The following is a 22,864-nucleotide window of genomic DNA, read 5'->3' as shown; positions in this document are numbered from 1 at the left end:
TCTACAATGTCTGCCATAATAATAACTTTAATAATAATTGGTATATAATATATATTCTTTGCTCTATTTCCATCTGTTGCAACTCAAAGCAGAACACACCCTCCTCCTTTGGCTTCTACAAAGCTTGAGTCAAGGTCATTTGGCAGCTTGCCGTTCTCTCCCCAGATGTTCATCTCCCCAAACACACCCGTCTCGATCATCTCCTCCTGCCAGGGGATCGGGACGTTGCCGGAAGAAAAGTCGTTGTAGAAATCTGTGTCTTCCTTATCCAGGACCACACCTTTGATCGAGCTGAAGGCGCCCACATCGTCAATACCTTTAGCATAGACCGCTTTAGGATCAGGGACAAATGGTGGCGGTAGCATTCCTTTAGATGGAACACAGACGAAGACCAAATTAAAGAAGATATATTATGCTCGTTTTCAGGTTCATATTTGTATGTTTTGTGCTCTACTCTGACATGTCTCCATGCGTTAATGTTCAAAAAGCTCTTTATTTTTCTCATAATGCCTGTGCTACAGCACCTCTTTCCACCCTCTGTCTGAAACCAGAGCCCTGTCTGCTCTGTATAAGCTCCCAGCGTACCGGACGTTGATCCTAATTTTCGTTGTGGCCAAAGGCGGTACTGCAACTTATGTGTCTCTCTATGACGTCATTGGGCCCAAAAATACTTTTTCCTATTGATTTACATTGGGAAAGAGACATCTGTAAATCAGCTGATAATTTAACTAAATCAACTACCCAGTACGAACACTTTTATATCCCTTATTTAAATCGTTAGGGTCTAAAAGTTGTGAAATGTGCTAAAAGCTGAATCCAGTTATTTATTCATTTGACTGAACCGAGAGTCGGAGATCGGAGTCGGGGCTTAAGAAAAACTCAAGTACGCACTCTCTATGGAGCCAGATACAATACATTTACTCTCGAGAATCAGACCATTTTGGCGTTATGCCCCACTGAGCAACTTTAAAAGGAATAAACGTGGTCCCGCCTCCAACGCTGTATCCAGTTCTCTTTATACATTCATGGCTGTGATTGGTTTGCTGTCCCGCTTTGTTGTGATTAGTCAACTGCGTAGAGATGTCCCGCCCCTTAGTCATGTACAATGTGTTGGAGCACTAGCTAATAGAAGTGCGAGGGTTACATTGTGGGGCAGGTGAGAAACAGAAACTTTGGGATGTCAGCCTTTGCAGACCATTTACATGCACACAATCACATAAATAACAAACTACAGCAAAGGGAAAACCCCAGAAAGCATAACAAAATATGACAGGAAAAATCTATATATTTCTTTATTTGGACCTTATTATGCAGATAAGCCTTCTTCGATTGTATTTGTTAGACGTCACCCACCTCCTTCCAGGCAACCCCAGTTAATATCTTTGAAGAAAGGCTGTTTTTTCAGCTCCTCACAGTCGTTGTTTTTGAACCCGAGACGTTTTTCTGGGTCCTTGTGCATCAGGCCTTCACAGATATCCTTGCAGTCTTTGCTGAAGACCGGTGTGTATGAAACTGGATCATTCAAGATTCTGCGAGCAACCTCCGTATTCTCAACCTAAAGAAAGAGGATATTTGTATGGTTTGGCATTGGACAAGAGCAATTAGGGGATATTTTTGTTACATGTTAGGTACCTTCTCTCCTCGTACTCTAAAGGGCCCTTTGGCGGCAATCATCTCATACAGGGTGACTCCCATCGTGAAATAATCCACTGTGTAGTCATACTCCTTCTTCTGGATTAGCTCTGGAGCCATGAAACCTGTATTCATAGACAACATGAGTGTGGTTTCACCGTAACAATAACCTGGATTAGAGCATTTTATCTACACTTACAGTAAAGGTCCCCTATCATACTGTTTTTCATCAATATATTATAGGTTTCAGATATATACAAAACATGTCTCTGAAGTGTTTGGCTCCAAACACCAAACAGATCATTGCAGCATCCCATAATCCCCTCTGTTTCAGCCCTGTTTCAAAAGTGCTGATTCTCACCAACACGATTTCCCAATTTTTTTCGTGTCACACAGAACAAATTTAAAAGCTATAAATAATAACAAATTAGAAGGAAAAACAGATTTAAAAAAAACAGATTTCAGTATTCTGACACAGAACGATTTCAGAAGCAATGTATTTCTATTGGTAGTATGTTTCGTGCCTGCACCAAATAATAACAAATTAGAAGGAAAAAAAGATTTTAAAAAATACAGATTTCAGTATTCTGAGGCTCTGAGGCCCATTTCTTTTCCTTACCGACGGCAAAAAAGCTCTGACATTATACTATTTAAAATAAAAGGGATAGGGTTAGGTTTACTAAGATATTGAGTAAGAAAATGTTTTTATGAACCACACAGCATCTGGTCTTCCAAGACCCGACCGGACAAAAAGACGCGGTGCAGGCACGAAACATACCACCAATAGAAATACATCGCTTTTAAATCGTTCTGTGTGACACAAAAAAAAATTGGAAATCATGTTGGCGAACACCAATCAATAGATTAAATTAATTACGTGACTATAACACGAAATGCCGTGAGACTGGGTAGTTACACAAGCCAAAAAATCGTAAAGTGGCCAAAATCTGATCAGCTCATTTTCAGACAGGTTTTTATAGAAATGGATCAGGACAAAAAGGGAGAGAATATTTTTTCCTGAAACTTTCAGAATCTCTTTCCACAGAGGGGACACATGGTGATGAAGAAGAGACATGAAGAAGTGGATTTTGCATAATAGGTGACCTTTAAGCAGTTTTGTTAAATGAATCCAAGAATACTGGATTTGCTCATCGACCTGGAGTTCCTGCATATCCACTGGTTTTGTCTTTTCCTGGTGGAAGTTCAACAGCGAGACCCAAATCTGACAGGCGGACGTGTCCTGAATGAAAAGGTATGGATTTTAAACATCATTACTTGAATAGACAACCAAATATGATAAATTATTTCACTCTTACTGCCCTATTAGGGTGTGTTAGACAGCCTGGTGTTTACTCTTTTTGAAGGCACCTCTTAATAACCCACTACAGGAAAGGGAGAACCCCAAAAAAAGCATAATAGGGTCTCTTTAAAAAGATTATATTTACTTGGTTCAAGGTTCAAGAGTTTCATTATCATGTGCACAGTAACTACAGTGTAGTTATGGCAATGAAAATCGTAGGTACCGAGCTCCTCCAACAGTGCAACATATTACAGAACGGACATAAGACAACAAAATAACAATAATAAAAAAAAAAATTGAAATAGTGCAAATGAACAGAGTAGCCTACGATATATTTAAATATGATACTTAAGACCAGATCAATGCTTTGGCTTATGGATGGTTATGGTGATTCTAGCACCAAGATAATACAAATCAGTGTGTCCATGTGAGTGTAAGCGAAACTTCTGCAGCAATGGAGAGTCAGGACTCAGAGAGACACGAGGAGAATCGGAGCTTTGATGCCAAACACCGATATTTATTACAAGTATACGGCTGGAGAAATTCACATCACAAGTCACAGAGCAGCCAGAGATTCTGACTGCCCGGGTGGGTTGCCATGTCAAATCTGCCGCGCCTCTCTCTCTCGATAGACCTTTTAACTAGTTCAGAGAGAGTAAACAACATATTTAGGGAGATAAACTAAACAGCTGGGCAACCTGAATCACTTGCGTCTGACCCTTAATGGCCTCGAAGCCAGTGTTCCCACAACCGTAAACCATTTCGTGACCGAGAGTTGAACTGTTTTATCAAGAAAGCTGGAGCCTCGCATTCCTTAAGAGAGATACCAGAGCCAGGGTTGGTCGTAAACGTCAACACACAGAAAAGGTTAAATATCTAGGAGTAAAGACAGAAATATTCCCTCACAGTGAGTAAAGAAACATGGTTGAAGAGTCAATAATGGACAGGTTAAGACATAGTGTCGTCACAGCTGTTATTTCAGTACACCCTGCAGAGGAAATGTTTCACCTGCATCATCCAGCAGAACGTTCTCTGGCTTCAGGTCTCTGTAGATGATCCTGTGTTGGTGAAGGTGCTCCACCCCGCAGATGATCTGAGCTGTATAGAAACAAGCTCTGGTCTCATTAAAACCAGGATTCTTTTCATCCACATTGTACATGTGAAACCTGCAAGAGATGGCGGGTGTTTAAAGTGTGTTCTGAAGAGTTTGAGATCAACAAGTGCAGAAGTAATCTTCAAATTGATAAAATAATCAATGTATATGGAAGCCTTAATAATGAGCTCATAACGGAGAACCTTTGTACCATGATTGTCTTTCTATATGCTATCAGTGTTTCCTGCTGAATAGTGTTCAAGAATAACGGGATTATTAATGGTTCAAATGTGCGGTGCGATTTAGGCTGAAGGAGATACTGTATAATGTGTGTCTGTGTTTCTAATGGGTTGTATCATAATGTCCTGAGTGTTCAAGGTATTGGATCAGTGACCGACGCAATACAAGACTCTTTATTCTCTGATTTAAAGCATGATACACTTGCAGGCAAAGTATATAGTAGTCCCTCAGCCGTGAGCTTTATCTACTGTAGGCTGATTGTGAGCAGAAAGAAACACTGTTCCCATATTTTAACACAGAAACTAGTAAATGGCATGTTTTTAAGTCAGTCGATGGATGTCAGAGAGTGTGCTGTGTGTTTGTTTGTGTATGTCAGTGTGTGTTTATGTAAGGCTGTACTCAGTGTATATTATATTAAGTATTATGCGTCCACTGGCTCCCCGTCCGTCAAAGAATCCACTTCAAAGTCCTCCTCATTACTTACAAAGCCCTCAACAACCAGGCCCCCCCCTACCTCACAGACCTGCTGCACCACCACACCCCTTCCCGCTGCCTCCGCTCATCAAAAGCCAACCTCTTATCCATCCCCACCCGCACCAATCACCGGACCTGGGGGGACAGAGCCTTCTCCGTCGCTGCCCCCTCCCTCTGGAACTCACTCCCACAACCCATCAGAGACTGCACTGACCTCACCACCTTCAAAAAACTTGTATTATTTGACTTTAACTTTAACTATATATTTATTTGTTGTTCCTTTCTTCTCTTTTCTTTTCTCTTCACTATTATCTGTAAAGCGTCTTTGAGCACCTGTAAAAGCGCTAACAAATTAAATCTACTATTATTATTATTATTATTATTATTATTATTATTATTATTATTATTATTATTATTATTATTATTATTATTATTATTATCAGCAAAATGTACTTGAAGTATCATCAGTGAAATTACTTGTTATGCAGAATGGATCTTTTCACAATATTTTATTACCAAGGTTGTTATATTATCCTGTTTATATACATGTGAGAGCATTTAGGTAATGCAGTTGGTTTGGACCAAATTGAGATACTTGAAATACTGTTAAATTACTAGTACGATGCAATATGCCATATCAGCACATCATGTGTTTATATGTGTACAAAGTAACTAGTGAGTGTTAAAATAAATGTAGTGGAATACAACGTACAATACATTTATCTCTGAAATGTTGTGTATTAGGAGAATACTTAAGTACAATTGTGTCAAAAAAGTACTTAAGTAAAATACTTGAGTAAATGAACTGAGTAACTTCCCACCACTGGCTGTACTTGGTGTTTGTAAAGCTCACCTGAGGTCTCCACCGTTCATGATGGTCATCACTAGACAGAGGTCAGACTTGGTCTGGAAGGCGTAAGCCAGCGACACGATGAAGCGGCTGTGAACTTTAGCGAGGATGCGCTTCTCCACGATTGCTCCCTAAAAACACACATTTAAAAATCAGGAAATAATTGATGTCCAACAGAAGCAACAATGCCAACTTTTAGAAGGAATGAAACCCAGTACCCTCACAGGCATGAGGCTCAAGAGAGGGAAAGCTTACAGTATATTTGACAAACTATCATACTTGTTATCAACACCACAGGAGATGTAGGCTATGTATAAAACAGCAACTGTGTGCAGCTACTGACCTACAATTACACACAGCACAGAAGCTACAGGGGACTGGATGTTTGTAGCAGGTGCTATTGCATTTTGACGCAACAATCATCAATACTAATAACCCCTACAGAAAGATGAGATTCAACAATGCCGGGCTAATATTCTACCTTTAAAATGCAGGATGGATTGTTGAGTGTTGTACACAACAAATTACGTGAACAAATGCATAGACACAGTTTATTACAAAAGCGCAAACACAACCACAATCTAAATCGTAGTCTTTAGATTTACTAAAGGCTGTTGCTGTGAGCTAAAGCGATCGTAATGAAGAGACACCACGGTCAGTGTGCAAACAAACAAAGTCTGTGTGAACGTCCTGCTCATACATCCTGCTAGCTGCAGCCCGAGGCGACAGAACTTCAGAAATATACGTTGAGCTCACGGCACTGAATAACATTTTAGATGCAGCTCGAGAGACAAACACACGTTTGTGAGTTTGTTTGTTTGTTGTGAGTAACGTTTGCTAATGCGCCACTAACGACATGCTGCTACATTTTCTACGAGGCTACCTCTGCTCGGTCTGACATCATTTAAAACATAATTAGCACCCTGAAGTTCTTAACAGTTATCTTATCATTAACTCAATTTGTTGATTGTAAAAAAAAACGCGGTCTTATACTACTGGCTGATATTTGAAGTCACTGAACATTTAGCTTAATTGTCTTGGGGCCTGGTTTTTCTGATCCTGGCTTTTATGCATGGTTTACTCACGGTGTGGCAAACCATGTGCCATAATAACAATTTAGTCTGCAGGGTATTTTAAAAGACTGAAGACTTTCCATAACACATGACACCCCCTGCTGGTACCGTATGGATAGGGGAATGTGATAATGTTGCACTGAAGCTTTTCTTTTATCCATACAGGATGTCTAATATTTTTCCTCTTTTGGTAACGCCTGCCAGCTTTACCAGTCTTGCTTTTAGAAGCAGTGGGCTTTAGTTCAGTATCCCTGAGCGGATCTGTTAGGTATTCTAGAGAGTCACAATTTTCTTTTCATTAAACCATTTTGGTAAAATAAATGTCTGGGTTAAATCCCCTCTAACCTCTTGTTCGACCTCACTTTGTGTCGTTACTCTTGTGATTGCCACTAATGGTTATTTGCTGCCACATGTGTGCTTTACCTGGTAGCCCCCACGTTTCTTCAACCTCTTCTTCTCCAACTTCTTGTTGGCGTACATTTTGCCCGTTGCCTTAGCCTGACAAGCAAACACTTCTCCGAAACCTCCTTTACCCAGGACCCTGAAGTCAGAGAACCAGTCTTCATCAAAAGGCTGGCTCTCCAACCATTTGAACTGGACATAACGCAGGAAGTACATGCTGTCCTTGAAACCAGTGAGGGCCATCTTCTCCAGGTGTTTGAGCATCTGCTGCTCGCTCTCTTTGAAAAGGTCCCCGCGGGCGTTCTTAAAGTCTTCAACGACCCGAGCAACGGCCTTCTCCTCCAGGAAGCTGCAAAACATCTTTGAAGCTGACTTATAGTATTTATTGACCATTTTCTGGGCCTTCTGCGCTCTGTCTGCTTCTTGGCATACGGTGTAGTCTTCGATGTCCTTCCACAGCTCTCCAGCATTTTTATGGGTCGCCTCACTCTCCAGAAACTGCAGGAACAGGTGCTTGCCAATGGGCTGATTGACACACATGCTGTCAAAAGCTGTGTCTACAGATGTTTTCATGTGTTCACAATCTCTGATGTGTGGGAGCTTCAGCCTGGCACGCATCTTCTTGTCACGCATGGATGCTGCTGTCGCTCCATCAATACAGCCACGTGCTGAAACATAGGCAGAGTTTGCCACAACCGTCTCCAAGTCACCGAGGTCCATAGCTGCACCTTTGGCCGACACAAAACAAGAAGGGAAGTTAATGAGAGAATTATGTCTATTCAAAGGGGCTCAATTACGCTTAATGATAATGATGATTAATGTTGATAAACGATCTGCATATTTACATTCTATTCTTGATATTTCTACTCTGGTTTTCATTGATCTGGGTTTTACAGTTAAAAGCTTTTTTCTCCTCATTACATTCATATTTAAAGTAGCAATTAAACCATAGCAACAGCACAATGTTTTCATCTTGTTCATATTTTTAATTATTCACTAAAACACACGTTTGGACAAAATTCTACATAAGTAAAGATGCAGAGTTATTTCCTTTTTACAGTTGAATATAACATTATTCTGACATTTTAATATATGACATCGACATTCCATAATACTTCTTCAGTTTTCTAATTTCTCAGGGGTCTGCCTCATATACAGAATAGTAAAGTTATGAGAATCTTTCCCACAGATGGATTTTGTTGTGACGTGCTGCTCCCTGCTGTTCATAAGACAAACGGCACTGAAGAGGGCTTTATTTCAGTTTCAAAGGGCAGTGAAATTAACCTACGTGCACTTGCTTGTGAACACAATCACGCCAGCAAGGGATTTACGGAGCGGTGAGGGAAGCAGAGCATCAGCTCAGACTGCGAGCACATTATGCAGATTACCCTCCTAATGATTTAATTTGAACTAAAACGAGCATATCCCATGCTGAAATACACTGTGCACCAAATCAAGCGTGCAACATGAAACACAGCAGCAGGAACATGAACGCAACAATAGCAAGTGAACACAGCAGTGGCAGCAGCAGCATTAGCGAGGCAGAGGCAGGAAGCCCTGGCATGTAGGAGAATGTGTTTGGTTGGTTGTAAGAGGGACGAGGTGCGTCACGTGTTAATGTATCATTGGTGCTTGAGTTGACTGCCTGAACTAGCTCGGAGGCTTCGCTCCATTGAACATTGTTGCAAAAAGGCAAGCAAGGAGTTTTTGCTTTATAAAGATGGATGTGTTGCATTTGATTCACGTTTTATCTCTGCTAATCCCACCTTTATCAGTCTCTATGTGGGTATATTTCATGTGTATAAACTGTTTTGTCTCCACCTTGCCCAGTAGGCTTGTTGCCAAAAGTGATAGTTAGCTGACAAAGCATTTTCCTGACTCCACATAATCCAATTTACACTGATTGTTGATACCAGGGATTAACAATACAGATAATTGACCTAATTGTTATTAACTTCATTTTAAGACTTTCTAAATGTGTTAAAACAGGGTCAGAGAGGATCTAATTACAGATCAAAAGCTACTGTACTGTTGGTAAAAGTATGTCAGTAGTATCAGCAAACTTTAGTTAAAGTATCAAAAGTTAAATGTACTCATTGTGTAGAAAGGTCCTCTTGAGCATCAATATTAACCTTTAAGTGTTTGTTCACTTTTTACTGCTTTAGATGTTTAAGTTTGTGCTAGTTTTTACTTCTTTATATATTGTAATATATATATATATATATATATATATATATATAAAGAAGAGCACAGAACAAAGATTCAGGTTTTCCGATGCATTTTCAAGCTGAGTCAGGGGAGTAAAGACTTTATTTATCTTAAAAAGTGGGACTATTTTCTCCAAACAGAATCAGAATCAGAATCTAGAAAACACATTTTTCTTCCAAAATAAAACTGGTGTCTGGATATAGATTTTTAAGTTTGAATTAGGTTATGAAGCTAAACCAATCAAGACAAAACAAACGACAACATCTTTTATGTGTTATATTCTACAGCAAAACCAATAATCATGCCATATTAATACACTGTTGTTTTATTGACAACAATTAACATTGATAAAGCAGCACTCACCGTACTCTTGTTGAAGCCGGGAGTCAAATGAGGAATTGAGGTTTTTTAATTAAATCCAACTGGGGAAAACCCAACATATATTTTACTTTCTTATATTTCTGCCATTAACTTAAAGTAATTGAAATCATCTTGTTGAAGTCCTGACAAAAATCCTGTATTTCCTTTCTTCCCCGACTCATGCCACCTTGTCCCTAGTTTCTCCAATGAGTTGAAAAGGTTGGGGGATCAAGTCGAGGTGCACTCACATCTGAAATCCACTTGGTCGTGCATTAGCCAGTGAGGATTACACCCTGACATTATTAGCGGGAGAAACTCGGCACAACGATTAGAGTAACCCAGCAGCAGGAGTGATTACTGATGATGGGCAACTCAACACACATTTCATGATTGGGTTTTGCATTGTAAAGTAAAATCACCACAAAGCTGACTCTTTGTTTGCAATGCAGTCTGCAGAGGGATAGTCCAGATCAGACAGGCTGCAGATAGATAAGTGGATTGTCTTCTGTAGGTGTGAGAGAACATCACTGCTGCAAAAAGCTCAGAACTATTCTGTGTCTCTATGCAAGGTTGGGAGGGTTATATTAAAATGTTATCCGTTACAATTGCTAGTTACCTTTAAAAAAAAGAAGTAATCAGTAACCTAATCTGAGTATGAAAAATGTGTCCTCCACTCAGAGATTTTATTTATAGAAAAACCTGCCCATAATAATAATAATAATATTAATACATTATCGCTTTTCTTGAAACTCAAAGACACTTTACAGAGTCAAAATGCATAAAAATAAAGGTAAAAAACACAACATTAATTACAGACTAAAAGCAGTTCTGAAAAGGTGAGTTTTGATTTGTGATTCGAACATTGTGAGATGTATTGAGCATATTCAGGCAGTAGCCGATACAGTACACCAACAATGAAACTCATGAGCACAGACTACATTTAAAAAAGAGGAAATAATATCTGAGCAGACAGAAAATGCTCCGTATTATTTGAAAACACACAGTTAACCTGCTGAATTAAAAACAGAACAAATGAACAAAAGAAAATGAAAACCATGAAGCAGATTCAGGGAGTTGCCGTTTGGATTCACACTTAAAGTATTAGCCCACAGAACAGTACAGCTAACAGAGAAGAAATTCAAACTTATTTAGTAACATTTTAACCCTGCTAGTAAACCCAATATTTAGAAATGTGACAGTAATCTGATCATGTCTTTTTAAATGCAAGGGAAAACAGCTACTATTCGTTGTATCATGATAACGATATTATTATTACATTACATGTAAATCGGTTTCTCCCCAAACCTGTGTGTGAGCATCGCTGTATAAGAAAACACTTTTTAAATTCACAGCAGATCAGCACGTGAATCAAAAAGCTTAGAAAGGCTTTCCTGCATGTGTCCAGCAGGTGAGAAAGCCATTATATGTGTAGCTTTCAGGTGAGAGGGTTTAGAGTTTGGCTGAGGAAACAGAGAAGGGATTTGGATCATCTGCTAATGAACAGGACAGAAACAACGTCAGACAGCGGATAAACTGCGGCTGAGCTGCTGTTTAAGATGAAATAATTCCTCATAATCACAAACACAAAGCTGCTTGTAGTGCTGGAATAAGTACTCACATATTTTACTGAAGGAAATACTACGGCACACAAATACTTAGTTACAAAAGACCGCATTCAAAATGTTACTTAAGTAAAAACAGAAAAGTATTAGCATGAAAATATAGCTAAAGTACCAAAAGTAAAAGTAGTCATTGTGCAGATTGGTCCATTTCAGAATAATATATATGATATGTTTTATAATGATTGATTATTAAAGTGTTCTCAAAGCTGGTAAAGGTGCAGCTAGTTTGAATGACTTTGTATACTGCAGTGTAGCTTGTGAATTTACTCCAGGTGGAACTAAGGTTTCACATCATTCATCCACATCTGTAAAGTAACTAAATGTATTAAATACATGTAGTGGAGTCAAACTATACCATTTACCTCTAAATTGTAGTGGAGTAGAAGTACAAAGTATCATACAACGGAAATACTCAAGTAAAGTAACATCAAACTCAAAATCGTACTTAAGTACAGTACTTGAGTAAATAATCTCAGTTCCTTTACACCCCCCCCCCCCCCCCCCCCCTCCCTGCCTGAAATGCATGTAAATGTAATAAGTCACAGTAGATGCACAACTACAAATATGAACCTGAAAACGAGCGGAATAGGGCCCCTTTAAATGTTTACTTAAGTACTGTACTCGAGTAAATGTACTTGACTTGTATTTTCCTGCTGGTTAGCCCCTGCTCTGTCACACTGTGCTTTCAGAGGCTGAGAACACATAATGAGAAGCCTCCGGTTCAATTTGCAAAGCACACACAGCAAATCCCACAATATGCACTGCAACATAACGGGGAGAATTGGCTGGTGCACCTTTGCATTTAGAGTTTGGCACGTAGGCAAAGCAATCATAAAACCCCCTTAAATAGCAGCACGTTTTTAAGTTTGAGATATGTTTACATATTTTGTTTAGAATTGTACAACTTAATTAATGTAACAAAGGCGAGTGTAATAAATTGAGGATTTAATCTACGGTACATCTTTTTAGTCAGTATATATTTATTTTGTCACTATTTCAAAAGTAGTTACTTATTACTTTTAGTAGAAACCTTTGACCTCAAAACATACATCCTAACTGGACCACACTTCTTCCGGTGCATTAATAGGGTTAGAGGTGAAACAGATTTTACTTTGCCTAATCCAGCTCAGTGACGGGAAACGAGCCCACCCGTCCAAGCTTGGAGCTCGGGTGAAAGACCATGAAGTCACAGGTGGGAGCACACAGAGTGTCTTCAATATCAAACATCATCTAATTCATTCAGTTCAAAGCAAAACACCCATAACATTTGCACACGCATTGGGAGTTGTCCAAATGCCTGTGATCCGTCGGCAGCTTAACTGTCAGTGTGTGTTAGCTGATTAAAAAGAGATGTTGTTAAAATCCAATCCTTACGACACCGTTCTCCCTCAGACGGTTATCTCTGATTAAGAGTGAGTGTGCTGCCCTGGTGACCCAGTATTTACCTGAGATCACTTCATTACACTGTCATTGTTAATTAATGCTCAAATATTGATTTCATTAAATATTTTACAATGATTTAAAGTGTTGAAATGTGATCAGTTGAGTTCGTCGCTGTTTAAAAAAAAAAAAAGTGATATGAAGATGCATGGACTGGTCCCTACAATGTGTGTGCAATGATAATCCGACAGAGAAATAGGTCACTGGGCCTGAGGGCCTTTTATAAACCACCTCAGTCACTCATCCTGGGCCGTATGGGGCTTCTGATTGGCTAAGAAGATGAGCGTCAAACTTACGTCTCTACCATACATGGTAAACTGTGATTCCAGTCTCCAAGATGAGACGTTCAGGGGGCGAAAGGAGTGTAGGTTCAATACACATGTCTCCAGATTCCCCCTGTAAATGATTATAATTATTTGTTTCAATTAAATTGTATGTGACATGCATTGTTTGTTATTCTCTTTGTGAAATAACTCTTTTTTTTTAAATCACACAGTTGGGAGGTTACACTGTATGTTACTGTTTTTCTCAGATTTGGAGTGAAATATGTTGAAATGGTGATACCAAGTGTTATTGATTAAATTAGACACTATGTTGTTTTTTTCTTTCCTTTTTGTATACACAGTACATCCCTACAAAATAGGGAATTTAATCAAACATTATATAAAAATAAAAATAGCTAGATATGTCGGTGGGTTATTTGTCGGCACTTTTTAATAGCGGGTAGCTGGCAGGAACTTTTTCATTTCTCAAAATAACAAGCATTAATCCTGGGTTAGGGACTAATTTAGGGTTAGGGTTATTTAGAGAGTCTGAACAAAAAAGTACCAGTATTTCTTTATTAAATTAACTCGTAAACATGTGTTCACATAGGGGAAAAAACGATTACTGTCTCAAGCCATGTAGCCTACCTTTAAATATTTTTGACTCAACAACCAGTAGCCTCTTCTTCGTTTTGGATTATCGAGTTTACGAGGCGCTCTTGAAGTGCTCTAATGGCTGCGCGCTGATGCATCCCACTGTGGGGCTTGTGGTTTGTATGGGTGTGTGTGAGTGTGTGTGAGTAGTTATGTGGGAGGGGGAAAAGCCACTGAGCACAACTCCTGTGTCATGAAGAACGGTTCACTAGCAGGCCTGTGACCGCCGGACAACCGCGATGGACTTCATGCTGAGCGGGGCGGCCGCGTGCGGAGCCTGCCTATTCACCAACCCGCTGGAGGTGGTCAAAACTCGGATGCAACTCCAAGGAGAGCTCAAGACCCGGGGCTCCTACCAGGTTTACTACCGAAATGTGTTTCACGCTTTTTACACTATCGGTAAAGTGGACGGACTTGCCGGCCTGCAGAAAGGTCTCGCGCCGGGGCTCGTGTATCAGTTTTTAATGAATGGAGTCAGACTCGGCTCGTTCGCCATCATTGAGTCCTCGGGTCACATCCACACGGAGGGCAGGGTCAGTGCGGTTAAAACCACGCTAGCAGGGGCTTTGGCCGGAGTGGTGGGAGCCGTAATGGGAAGCCCCGTGTACCTGGTCTGTATCTGGCTTTATTTCCCTTTTATTGCAGGTGTGTGACATTTCAAGGTGAACTGTCCCTTTTGTAACTGTGGACACACATTGTCTCCTTTGATAGGTAAAGACTCACCTGCAGAGTCAGTCTACCTCCTCTATTGCAGTTGGACATCAGCACAAACACCAGGTAACACACACTGATGGTGTTTCATATGAATGACAGCTGTCAACAACTTACCCCTAGTAGACCCCCACACACACACAGCAACATAGATTATAACACCCCTTGTTGTTAAATACCAACTATGTGCAATATGCTGTTAATAACTGTGCAATATGTACCTGGCTGCTACATCTTCTGAACTGTTACAGGATGTGTATTTTGTAAATTGTGTAATTTTTTTAATTTGTTATGCGTGCTTCTTAGTTAACATTAAGCTGTCTTCTGCTGTAACACATGTACATTTCCCCTCTGTGGGACGTATAAAGGTATTCTGAGTCTCCTCAAGTGTTCTTCCTCTTCCTGTCAGGGGATGATCCACGCTCTGGCAGCCATCTACAAGCAGCATGGCATTCTGGGACTGTGGAGGGGCTCCAGTGCTGCTATCCCGAGGGTCAGCGTGGGGTCAGCTGCTCAACTCTCCACTTTCTCCTCCGCCAAGGAACTGGTGCTTGACTTACAGGTTGGAATAGTTTAATACTTCTCCGCTGAGGTTTAATCTCAACGTGGGTTAAAGGCTAACCAGGGGGATGTTGGTTCCTCAGCTTTCCACACTGTTCAGTCTGTTTTTGGGGATATTGCACAACTCACATTGAGCTGTTATGATTAGTTTAGGGGCTGGAAATCACTCTGAATATCAATCATACAATAGCTTGTTTTGATGTTGAAAACATGCTGCTTTTCTTAGACTTATATGATTGTGAAATTAGTATCTAGAAGTCACGTCGAGCCCGCCCTCTCTGAACCTTTCATGGGCGTTTTTCTTTATTTTTTCCTATTATCTAGAGCCCACATTGGTATAGATTGAAGACAAACTTTTGATTATTAAAAAATCAGTAGTCACGTGATTTGGGCGGGATCATTTGTAGTCAGTAGCCGTGTACAGATTACAAAAGCAGTCATTGTGTCCCGACAAAGCATTGCTCTCTTCTGGAATAGAAATTCGATACCTTTCATTGCCCCCCCCCTCACTCTGAAAAAATGTAGCTTACATAACCAGGGCACCAGTTTACCAGCCTTACATCTTTCCAAATGTTCAGAAAACAATTCAGACATCCTGGTTTTCTATTACTACCAGACTTTGAGCCGTTGTGTGTTTGTTTGTAAGTGGTAACAACTGTTGAGTTGCTACGGTGTCGTCTGTTTATTATTTAGTTTATTGACGTATGAAGCAGTGTGTGTGTGTGTGTGTGTGTGTGTGTGTGTGTGTGTGTGTGTGTGTGTGTGTGTGTGTGTGTGTGTGTGTGTGTGTGTGTGTGTGTGTGTGTGTGTGTGTGTGTGTGTGTGTGTGTGTGTGTGTGTGTGTGTGTGTGTGTGTGTGTGTGTGTGTGTGTGTGTGTGTGTGTGTGTGTGTGTGTGTGTGTGTGTGTGTGTAACAGGCACTAATAATAGTCATTCCTCTGTTTCTCTGCATGTATGAGATCACCGCCAGTTAAAATTAGGAGTGGTGGTGATAAACTGGTCTAACATCAATGCACAGTTGCACGAGGTGTGCTACATTCTGTCACTTCTCACGTCTACATTAATGAGCCTCACATTGTGTTGTTCTCTTCTTGCCAAGGTGTTCCCTAAGGACAGCTGGCTCGTGGCCCTCACTGCCGGTATGATCAGCAGCGTGGTGGTGGTGGTAGCTATGACGCCTTTTGATGTCGTGAGCACGCGGCTCTACAACCAGCCCGTGGATCATTTGGGCAAGGTGAGGATATGAGGTTACACTCCTTTAGCTCTGTTTTTATCACGTAGAACCCCACCTTTTCTACCATGGTTGCGGTCCAATTGTCACCCTTTTGCTGAGGAAAGTTTCTAACTGAGGGAACTGACCCGAAAGTACCTGCGTGGCAGCTGTGGTGGGAATGTATTTATCAAATGTGGATAGAGAATCAAACCATTCAGCTGTCTTTGTCGTATTTTATTTATTGCAAGAAAGTTCAGTCAGTCACACAGAGAGCATACGGTCTGCAGAGTGAAAGACGAAGTATAGAGTTTGGGTTGCATATGGAAACACAGAGAGAGGAGAAAGGGAAGGGTGAAGCTTGGTGATAATGAAAGGAGCATTCTGGAAGTTAGGGAGGCCGGATCAGGAAGTTCTCAGTTCACTGAGGTGAAGGTCATACTCTCGGTGCACATGGAGTGGAACTAACAACATTGCAGCACTTCTTCTTAATATGGATTTTTCCCAAGCTTAGCTAAGATGTGTGGGAAGTAGTAATATATACGTGAATACGATTCACATAATGATATTATCAAAGTAAATAAGTGAGTATAATATGTTTCTATTACACAGCCATGATAAGATTTGTTTGGAATCTCTAGATCAGGGGTTCCCAAAGTGGGGGTGACCCCGAGAGGGGGTCGCGAAATGATTACAAAATAAAAAAATATATTATTAATAATAACGTGTGCATAGACATTTTTCAGGGGCGGACTGGCCATCTGTGTAATTTCCCCGCAGCGAGGCTCCCCCCGTTGACAACCCTCTAGCGCAGTGTTTCTCAAACTTTTTCATACCAAGGACCAGTAACCAATAGAAAAACACTCACGGACCACCTGACTCCACAAATATCCAAAAACAATATGCCTGCTTACCACTCCAACAGTTTATAACAGCCTAATAATGACAGCTTCACCTTCTCTATATCGCCTCGTTCACACAATAAATCAACAATACAAACACAACTACAGATTATATAAGCATTTAGTTCAAATGCGATTTTAAAATGCTCAGGTTTTACACCTCTTATGAAATGTACATTTATTACGGAGTTTATGTCCGAGCCAACAAACTCACAGATGGTTGGCGACTGAGAGATATGCAAAATACACCGCATGTAGTACGACACAAACCTCCGCTGTGGATTTTCAAAACAAAAGACAGTAGAACTATGGTCGCAGGCCCAAGTTTAACTCTGAGGTCTAAGCCCTTTTTTCATGTTAGGCTCGCCTGGGCTTTTTTTGTAAAAATGCTATTAAAACATGAACCTTGGTGACCATGGGGCTGGCCTGCATGGTCTGCCTACAAAACAAAAATAAAAAAACGTTTATGCAGCCCCAACATCAGCCTCTGATCATCAACAGACTTCATGAAATGCTTCATTGGATGCATATATTAGATAATAATCTCTATCTCACTCCTAACACATCTAAATCTGCTTCCAGCATGGATAAATGTTCATAAAATACATCCATTGTTTGTTCTATATGCTTCTTGAAATCCTAAAAAACACATAGTTTTTCTAGAACAGATTACAAATCAAAGTGGCAACATGTGTGACGAAGGTGTTGCGCTGAGCTATATCATGCAATCGAAAGTGAAGCTTAAGCTCGCTCCATTGCGGTTATTGCAGATATTCCCGCGAGAGTGCGAAAAACTTAAAGGTGACCTATCATACAAAATGCACTTTTGTACGTCTTTTCTACATGAATATGTGTCCCCGGTGTTCCAGGGAACTCACCAAGTGTCAGAAAACACAACCCTCTCTATTTTCATCCATACCCAAATCTCTTAAAAAGGGTCTGCAACGGATCTGATACAGACTGATCCAGATTTGAACACTTCACAGAAGTGACGCTACGGCTATTGGGCCAACTCCACCAATCAGGAGGAGACAGCCACGGACATTGCAGTTCCAAAGCGCTGGAGACGCTGTAGTACATATGCCAGGCCTGTAGGTGGTGCTGTTCTCACAGAATCAGCCCATGCAAAGACAGTGTTAAATTGAGCGAAATGAGGAATGGCTAAAATGCATGATCTGTTTGGTATTTTGAAAAATAAAAAGTATAAATATGCCTTATATAGGTATGGTCCTACACTATATTATTCAAATATAGCATGATAGGTCCACTTTAAATAAATAAATGTATTCACTAGCACGCCACGTTGACAGGGGTCGCCAGTTTCTGCCACTGTTATTTTGGGGGTCGCGGGCTGAAAAGGTTGGGAACCCTTGCTCTAGATCAGCGGTTTTCAAAGTGTGAGGCGCGCCTCCCCTGGGGGGCGCCAGAGAGCTTCAGGGGAGGCGCAGCGTGAGACACAAAAGAACGAGAATAAGACGAGTAAAGTGACACTTGCCCACTTTTGTCTGTCTGTGGAGACCGAGTTCCCCCACCTCGCCAAAAAGGCTGTTAAAGTGCTCATTCCCTTCACCTCCACCTACCTGTGTGAGTGCAGGTTTTCCGCATTGACTTTGATCAAAAGCAAGTACCGGTAAAGGCTGCAGCCAGAGTATGATCTGCGTTTATTCCTGTGTGCATCAAAGACGCAGACTCATTGTTCCCACTAAAGTAGGGGTGAGTGTGATAAGGAGGCAAAGTTGACGTTCAGTGTGTTGCCGGGAGCATATAAGGATTTATCCACCATGTTGAAAATGTTAAAAAATATATGTCTTGAGAACACGGCGTGCGGAAATATACGGGTCGTGCTGCAGCTAGATGTGCCTGTCCTCTGTAAGAAGGTGTCGGCGACTGACATGCAAGGAAGAACGGCTGTCCACAGGCTGTTCCAACTTTAACAACTGTATGAACTTCCAGGGTAGTGAATTGGACATGCAATTGTAATTGGGTGTGTGGTATATTTTCATGCACGGCACACGCATGTTCCACAACACACAAACTGAACAACACTCAATTTCCCGATCGCTACCAATGTCCTTGCGATCTTGTTATAACAACAAGTGCACGTTACTGATGCAATATGGTTGAGACCATTCGGGCTTATTCTAGAGGGGTGCAAGGAATAGTCCAAGTATTGGGGGAGTTTTATACAATATGTTTAAAACATAAAAATAAAAAGGTTTAAAAAAGTTATTGTTTAATGTTTTAAGGAGGTGACGCTACTCAGCCAATCAAATCGGTGCAGTCAGCACGAGAGATTCAAACACAGAGACGAGACAAGAGGAGAGAAACAGTCGGAGTAATTTCAAATGGCGGAAGGTAGACAGCGAAAACAGAGCATTTAATTACCTTTTCTCTTACTGGACCTCTTTCAAATACAATTGAATACCCCTGCATTATAGCAACAATAATAATAATAACAGCAATAATAATTGGGAGGGAGGGCGCGGCTGTTCTTATGTTCTCTGAGGGGAGGCTCACCTTCCCACACTTTGAAAACCTGTGCTCTAGATGATAGGAAAGGAGCTTCAGCTTTCCTTTATTATACCCTTTAGCTTAGGATACACTGGACCATCCTTTTTGTGATAGGAAAGATATTGTAAGTTAACGGTGCTTATCAAGCATCTTTCAATTTACGCCATAACATTTCATTTTTTTACAAATGTAAAGTCTGTTTACAAGATAACTAATGCAGGTGTCAAAAATAGTTGTATAGAAAGGTATTTGTGACTCTAGAGGGGTTCAAGTGAAGTCTTTTGCCTCAAGTGATGTCAGTCGAGTCAGCTTTGGTTGAGTCTTAAAACTTCCAGTTTGAAATATGGTTGTTGGATTTAGAAAAAAGCTTACCAGCTCTCTGTAGCGCTGAGGCTAACGGCTCAAGCTACATTAGCCACTCCTAACCAGAGGATGCGTTTGATTTGTCCGTTTAGCTTAGGAAGGTTCCTAATGAAGTGAAATGACCCGGATGAACCTCAGTGGCCGCTGAGAAACTCCTCTTATAATCTCCTTTATCTTAGGAAACACTGGACCCTCCTTTGCTGAAGCAATGTCATAACATTCATCTGCTACTTAGTCATTATTTATCTATTATCTAATATATCATGCCAATAACTTGTATATAGACTCGTATTGCACTATTCCATTCTCACTTTAAAAAAAACTATTTTTCATTTTTGTATTACTTTTAATATAATATACTTTAATATTGTTTTAATATTGTCTGCTTATCTGTATTATTGTGTTGCATTGTTGGAGAAGCCTGTGACCTAAGATTTTCAACGACATAATTACTCTCTAGCTATGTTAGTTTGACAATAAAGAACCTTGAAAGGAAAGGAAAAATGCTGTCCCACAATGCCTTGCAGCCGCAACATTTACCGTGACAACAGAACATAAAACTGTAGTTTCCCCACAGCACACACACATTAATAACATCCGCTGGCGGGTCATAAACATGTCGGATAGTGTCAGTGCAGTCGGAATTGTCTTGAAGACCGTCGTCTTTTCCTAAGACCTTTTGAATTCTCCTATCCACTATTCCTTAACCCTTTGACATTTCACACGGAGGTGAAGGAATAGTGGTTCGGAAAAGGAGACAAAACAACTCCATCTAAACTGTCGCTTGCATTGTGGGTAGTATACCTGCCATATTTGGACAGATCTCTGGTTCTGCTGCATGGATTTTTAGATCTCAAACACTGATCACACTCAGGCTGACTTTTCTTTGTCATATTTCAGGGGCAGCTTTATAAAGGCTTCACTGACTGCTTCTCCAGGACGCTGAAGAAGGAGGGCCTGATGGGACTCTATAAAGGCTTGGGAGCCTCTTATTTCCGGATCGGCCCACACACCATTTTGTCCTTGTTCTTCTGGGACGAACTGCGCAAAATGTACCAGCGCAAGCAGCTCAGATAACACAAGGGACAGGGGAGCTGGAAAATGGGTAACTCATTAAGCTCTGCATTTAATGAAGTTAGGAGGAGGGGCTCTTTTTCTTGGTGTGAAAGAGAAGAAGCAAAGGTTACATTTTTAAACTCCAAGATGAACACAAATAAGTACTGTCAAACTATGTCAACCTGCATAGGAACTCAAAGAGAAACGCGTTAGACCTCATGTACAGTTTGCTCTGTGTCAAACACTAGGGCTCTTTTGTAGCAATGAAACTCCTCAGGTGTGCCATTCCACATTTATAAAATAGCATGCACTGGACACACGAGAGTAGCTTCTGGAGAAAGCACGACATATGGCCACAGTTTGAGGAAATGAAGGGATTGTGCCAACACACACATCAGAAGAGTATTTTAAAGGGAAACACAATGTATGATGTCAGGGTGAAACGGAGCGTTCAGATTTTACTGTGAAATTGTTAAAACAAGGCAACGTTTTGAGGAGTGTTGAGTGCTTATACAATGTGCGTGCTGGGATATTTTACAAACCAAGCCTTACAATTATAACATATCAAGTGTCTTACTTGTAAAAAAAATACACTTTCTTCGTTTAATTAATAGAAATAGCAAAACATGTACATTTTTATTAGTTATTGATGACATAAAACATACTTGTTTAACAATTGTCCATGATTAAGGTTACCTGAATGTACTTTACAATACTATTTCATATATTTTAAACTTTTATGTGTTGTTTTTGTTTATTTTTAAAGGGTCAGATACATAACAAATTAATTGTTACTGAATAGATAACTCCATTGAGCATTTCACTATAGATTTAGCTTATCTGCTTGTGCACTTTTTTTTAAAGAATATATATATATAGTGCAATACAAATACACAATATAACCAAAATAATGCTCATGAAGTACAGTAAGAGTAGATGGAGGAAGACGTGATTGCCAAACGACTCCTTAAAAACTGCGCTTTGAGCAACAAATTGTCAAAAGTCATGAAGTTTAAACTACCTACAGTATATTTATTTTACATGTAGGTGCTGGTAAATGTACTTACTGCAAAAAAGTCTGTTTTTGTTTTACAATTTTAAGAATGAACTATAACTATTTAAACTTTACATATAAATACATCATTATGCTGTTACAGTATGGGTTTTTAAAAACTTGCTTTTATTGTTATTAATAATATTTAGTTTCTAAAACATTACATTTGTATTTATGTAACTTCAATCCATTTTTAAGCATTTCTCAGTTTTTTCAGGCCTCCAAAAAGTACCTTCAAGTTCCTTAAAGTATCGGGTAATTAAAGTTAGAGCACAGAGGATGTCCACTCATTATGGGCTGGACAAATACAAATACATCCTGTACATATTTTAATTTGACCCTCTCCAGGTCAGCAGAAGTATACACCAGTGTTCCTAAATGAAATAAGCGTATAGCCAAAGTGAAGACAGATTACATGATGAATACAGTTTGTTTCCTCACAGTCTGTTGTAGTATCAGAGTGAATCACATTTAACATGAAATAAAGAAATTCAACTGTAAATATTTACATATTTGGTGCTTTCTTCACAACATGCACAATACTCCACAACGTGCCAAGGCTTTAATAATACATTATGATAAGTTTACTGTAGCTTTAATAAAACATTTTGTTCTGTTTTAACTTTTTTTTAACTTTCCAAACAACCTGGTTTTTAATCAAATAAAAAATGTCCACTTGTACCGTGAACACACGTGTTTGTTTTGAGTGTTCTAGTGTAATATAGAACAGGGTAAACAAGTATCAGCTGGAGCAAACAGACTATAATAGTCTCTCCCATGACGCATTACTAGACGATGAAGAGGAGTCATTAAAGTAACAGCTTCAACACGTCAACCAGAAAGTATTCCTTTCAGACGTACTAACGTTTGTTTACTTCACATCGA

The 22,864-nt window shown here is 40.0% G+C and overlaps 2 protein-coding genes across 2 annotated transcripts; one reads left to right on the top strand and one right to left on the bottom strand.

Moving 5' to 3' along the window:
- Positions 1–8,530, bottom strand: grk1b (G protein-coupled receptor kinase 1 b). Its single transcript, XM_079650897.1, has 8 exons — positions 8,353–8,530; positions 7,086–7,792; positions 5,593–5,720; positions 3,941–4,098; positions 2,789–2,872; positions 1,633–1,757; positions 1,354–1,555; positions 1–367 (listed from the first exon to the last, which is right to left on the bottom strand). Exons 2-8 carry the CDS (start codon positions 7,782–7,784, stop codon positions 84–86), a joined length of 1,680 nt encoding a protein of 559 aa, XP_079507023.1. The 5' UTR covers positions 7,785–7,792; positions 8,353–8,530; the 3' UTR covers positions 1–83.
- Positions 8,531–13,732: 5,202 nt separating this feature from the next.
- On the top strand, positions 13,733–22,481 carry slc25a35 (solute carrier family 25 member 35). The gene is made up of 5 exons (XM_079651679.1): positions 13,733–14,222; positions 14,323–14,388; positions 14,732–14,884; positions 15,983–16,117; positions 20,770–22,481. The coding sequence occupies exons 1-5, from the start codon at positions 13,851–13,853 to the stop codon at positions 20,944–20,946; spliced, it is 903 nt and encodes a 300-aa protein (XP_079507805.1). The 5' UTR covers positions 13,733–13,850; the 3' UTR covers positions 20,947–22,481.
- Positions 22,482–22,864: the final 383 nt, after the last annotated feature.

The sequence above is a fragment of the Notothenia rossii genome (assembly GCF_949606895.1).
Source record: "Notothenia rossii genome assembly, chromosome: 9".
Classification (NCBI taxonomy): Eukaryota; Metazoa; Chordata; class Actinopteri; order Perciformes; family Nototheniidae; genus Notothenia; species Notothenia rossii.
This window is presented reverse-complemented; position numbering and strand designations above follow the sequence as displayed.

Coding starts and splice junctions, on each gene's coding strand:
- grk1b (XM_079650897.1), bottom strand. CDS start 7,784: ATGGACCTCGGTGACTTGGAGACGGTTGTGGCAAACTCTGCCTATGTT. Junction 2,873..3,940: donor CGTTCTGCTGGATGATGCAG/GTGAAACATTTC, acceptor CTTTTCATTCAG/GACACGTCCGCCTGTCAGAT. Junction 1,556..1,632: donor TTAGAGTACGAGGAGAGAAG/GTACCTAACATG, acceptor CTCTTTCTTTAG/GTTGAGAATACGGAGGTTGC.
- slc25a35 (XM_079651679.1), top strand. CDS start 13,851: ATGGACTTCATGCTGAGCGGGGCGGCCGCGTGCGGAGCCTGCCTATTC. Junction 14,223..14,322: donor TGGGAAGCCCCGTGTACCTG/GTCTGTATCTGG, acceptor CTCCTTTGATAG/GTAAAGACTCACCTGCAGAG. Junction 16,118..20,769: donor CCGTGGATCATTTGGGCAAG/GTGAGGATATGA, acceptor GTCATATTTCAG/GGGCAGCTTTATAAAGGCTT.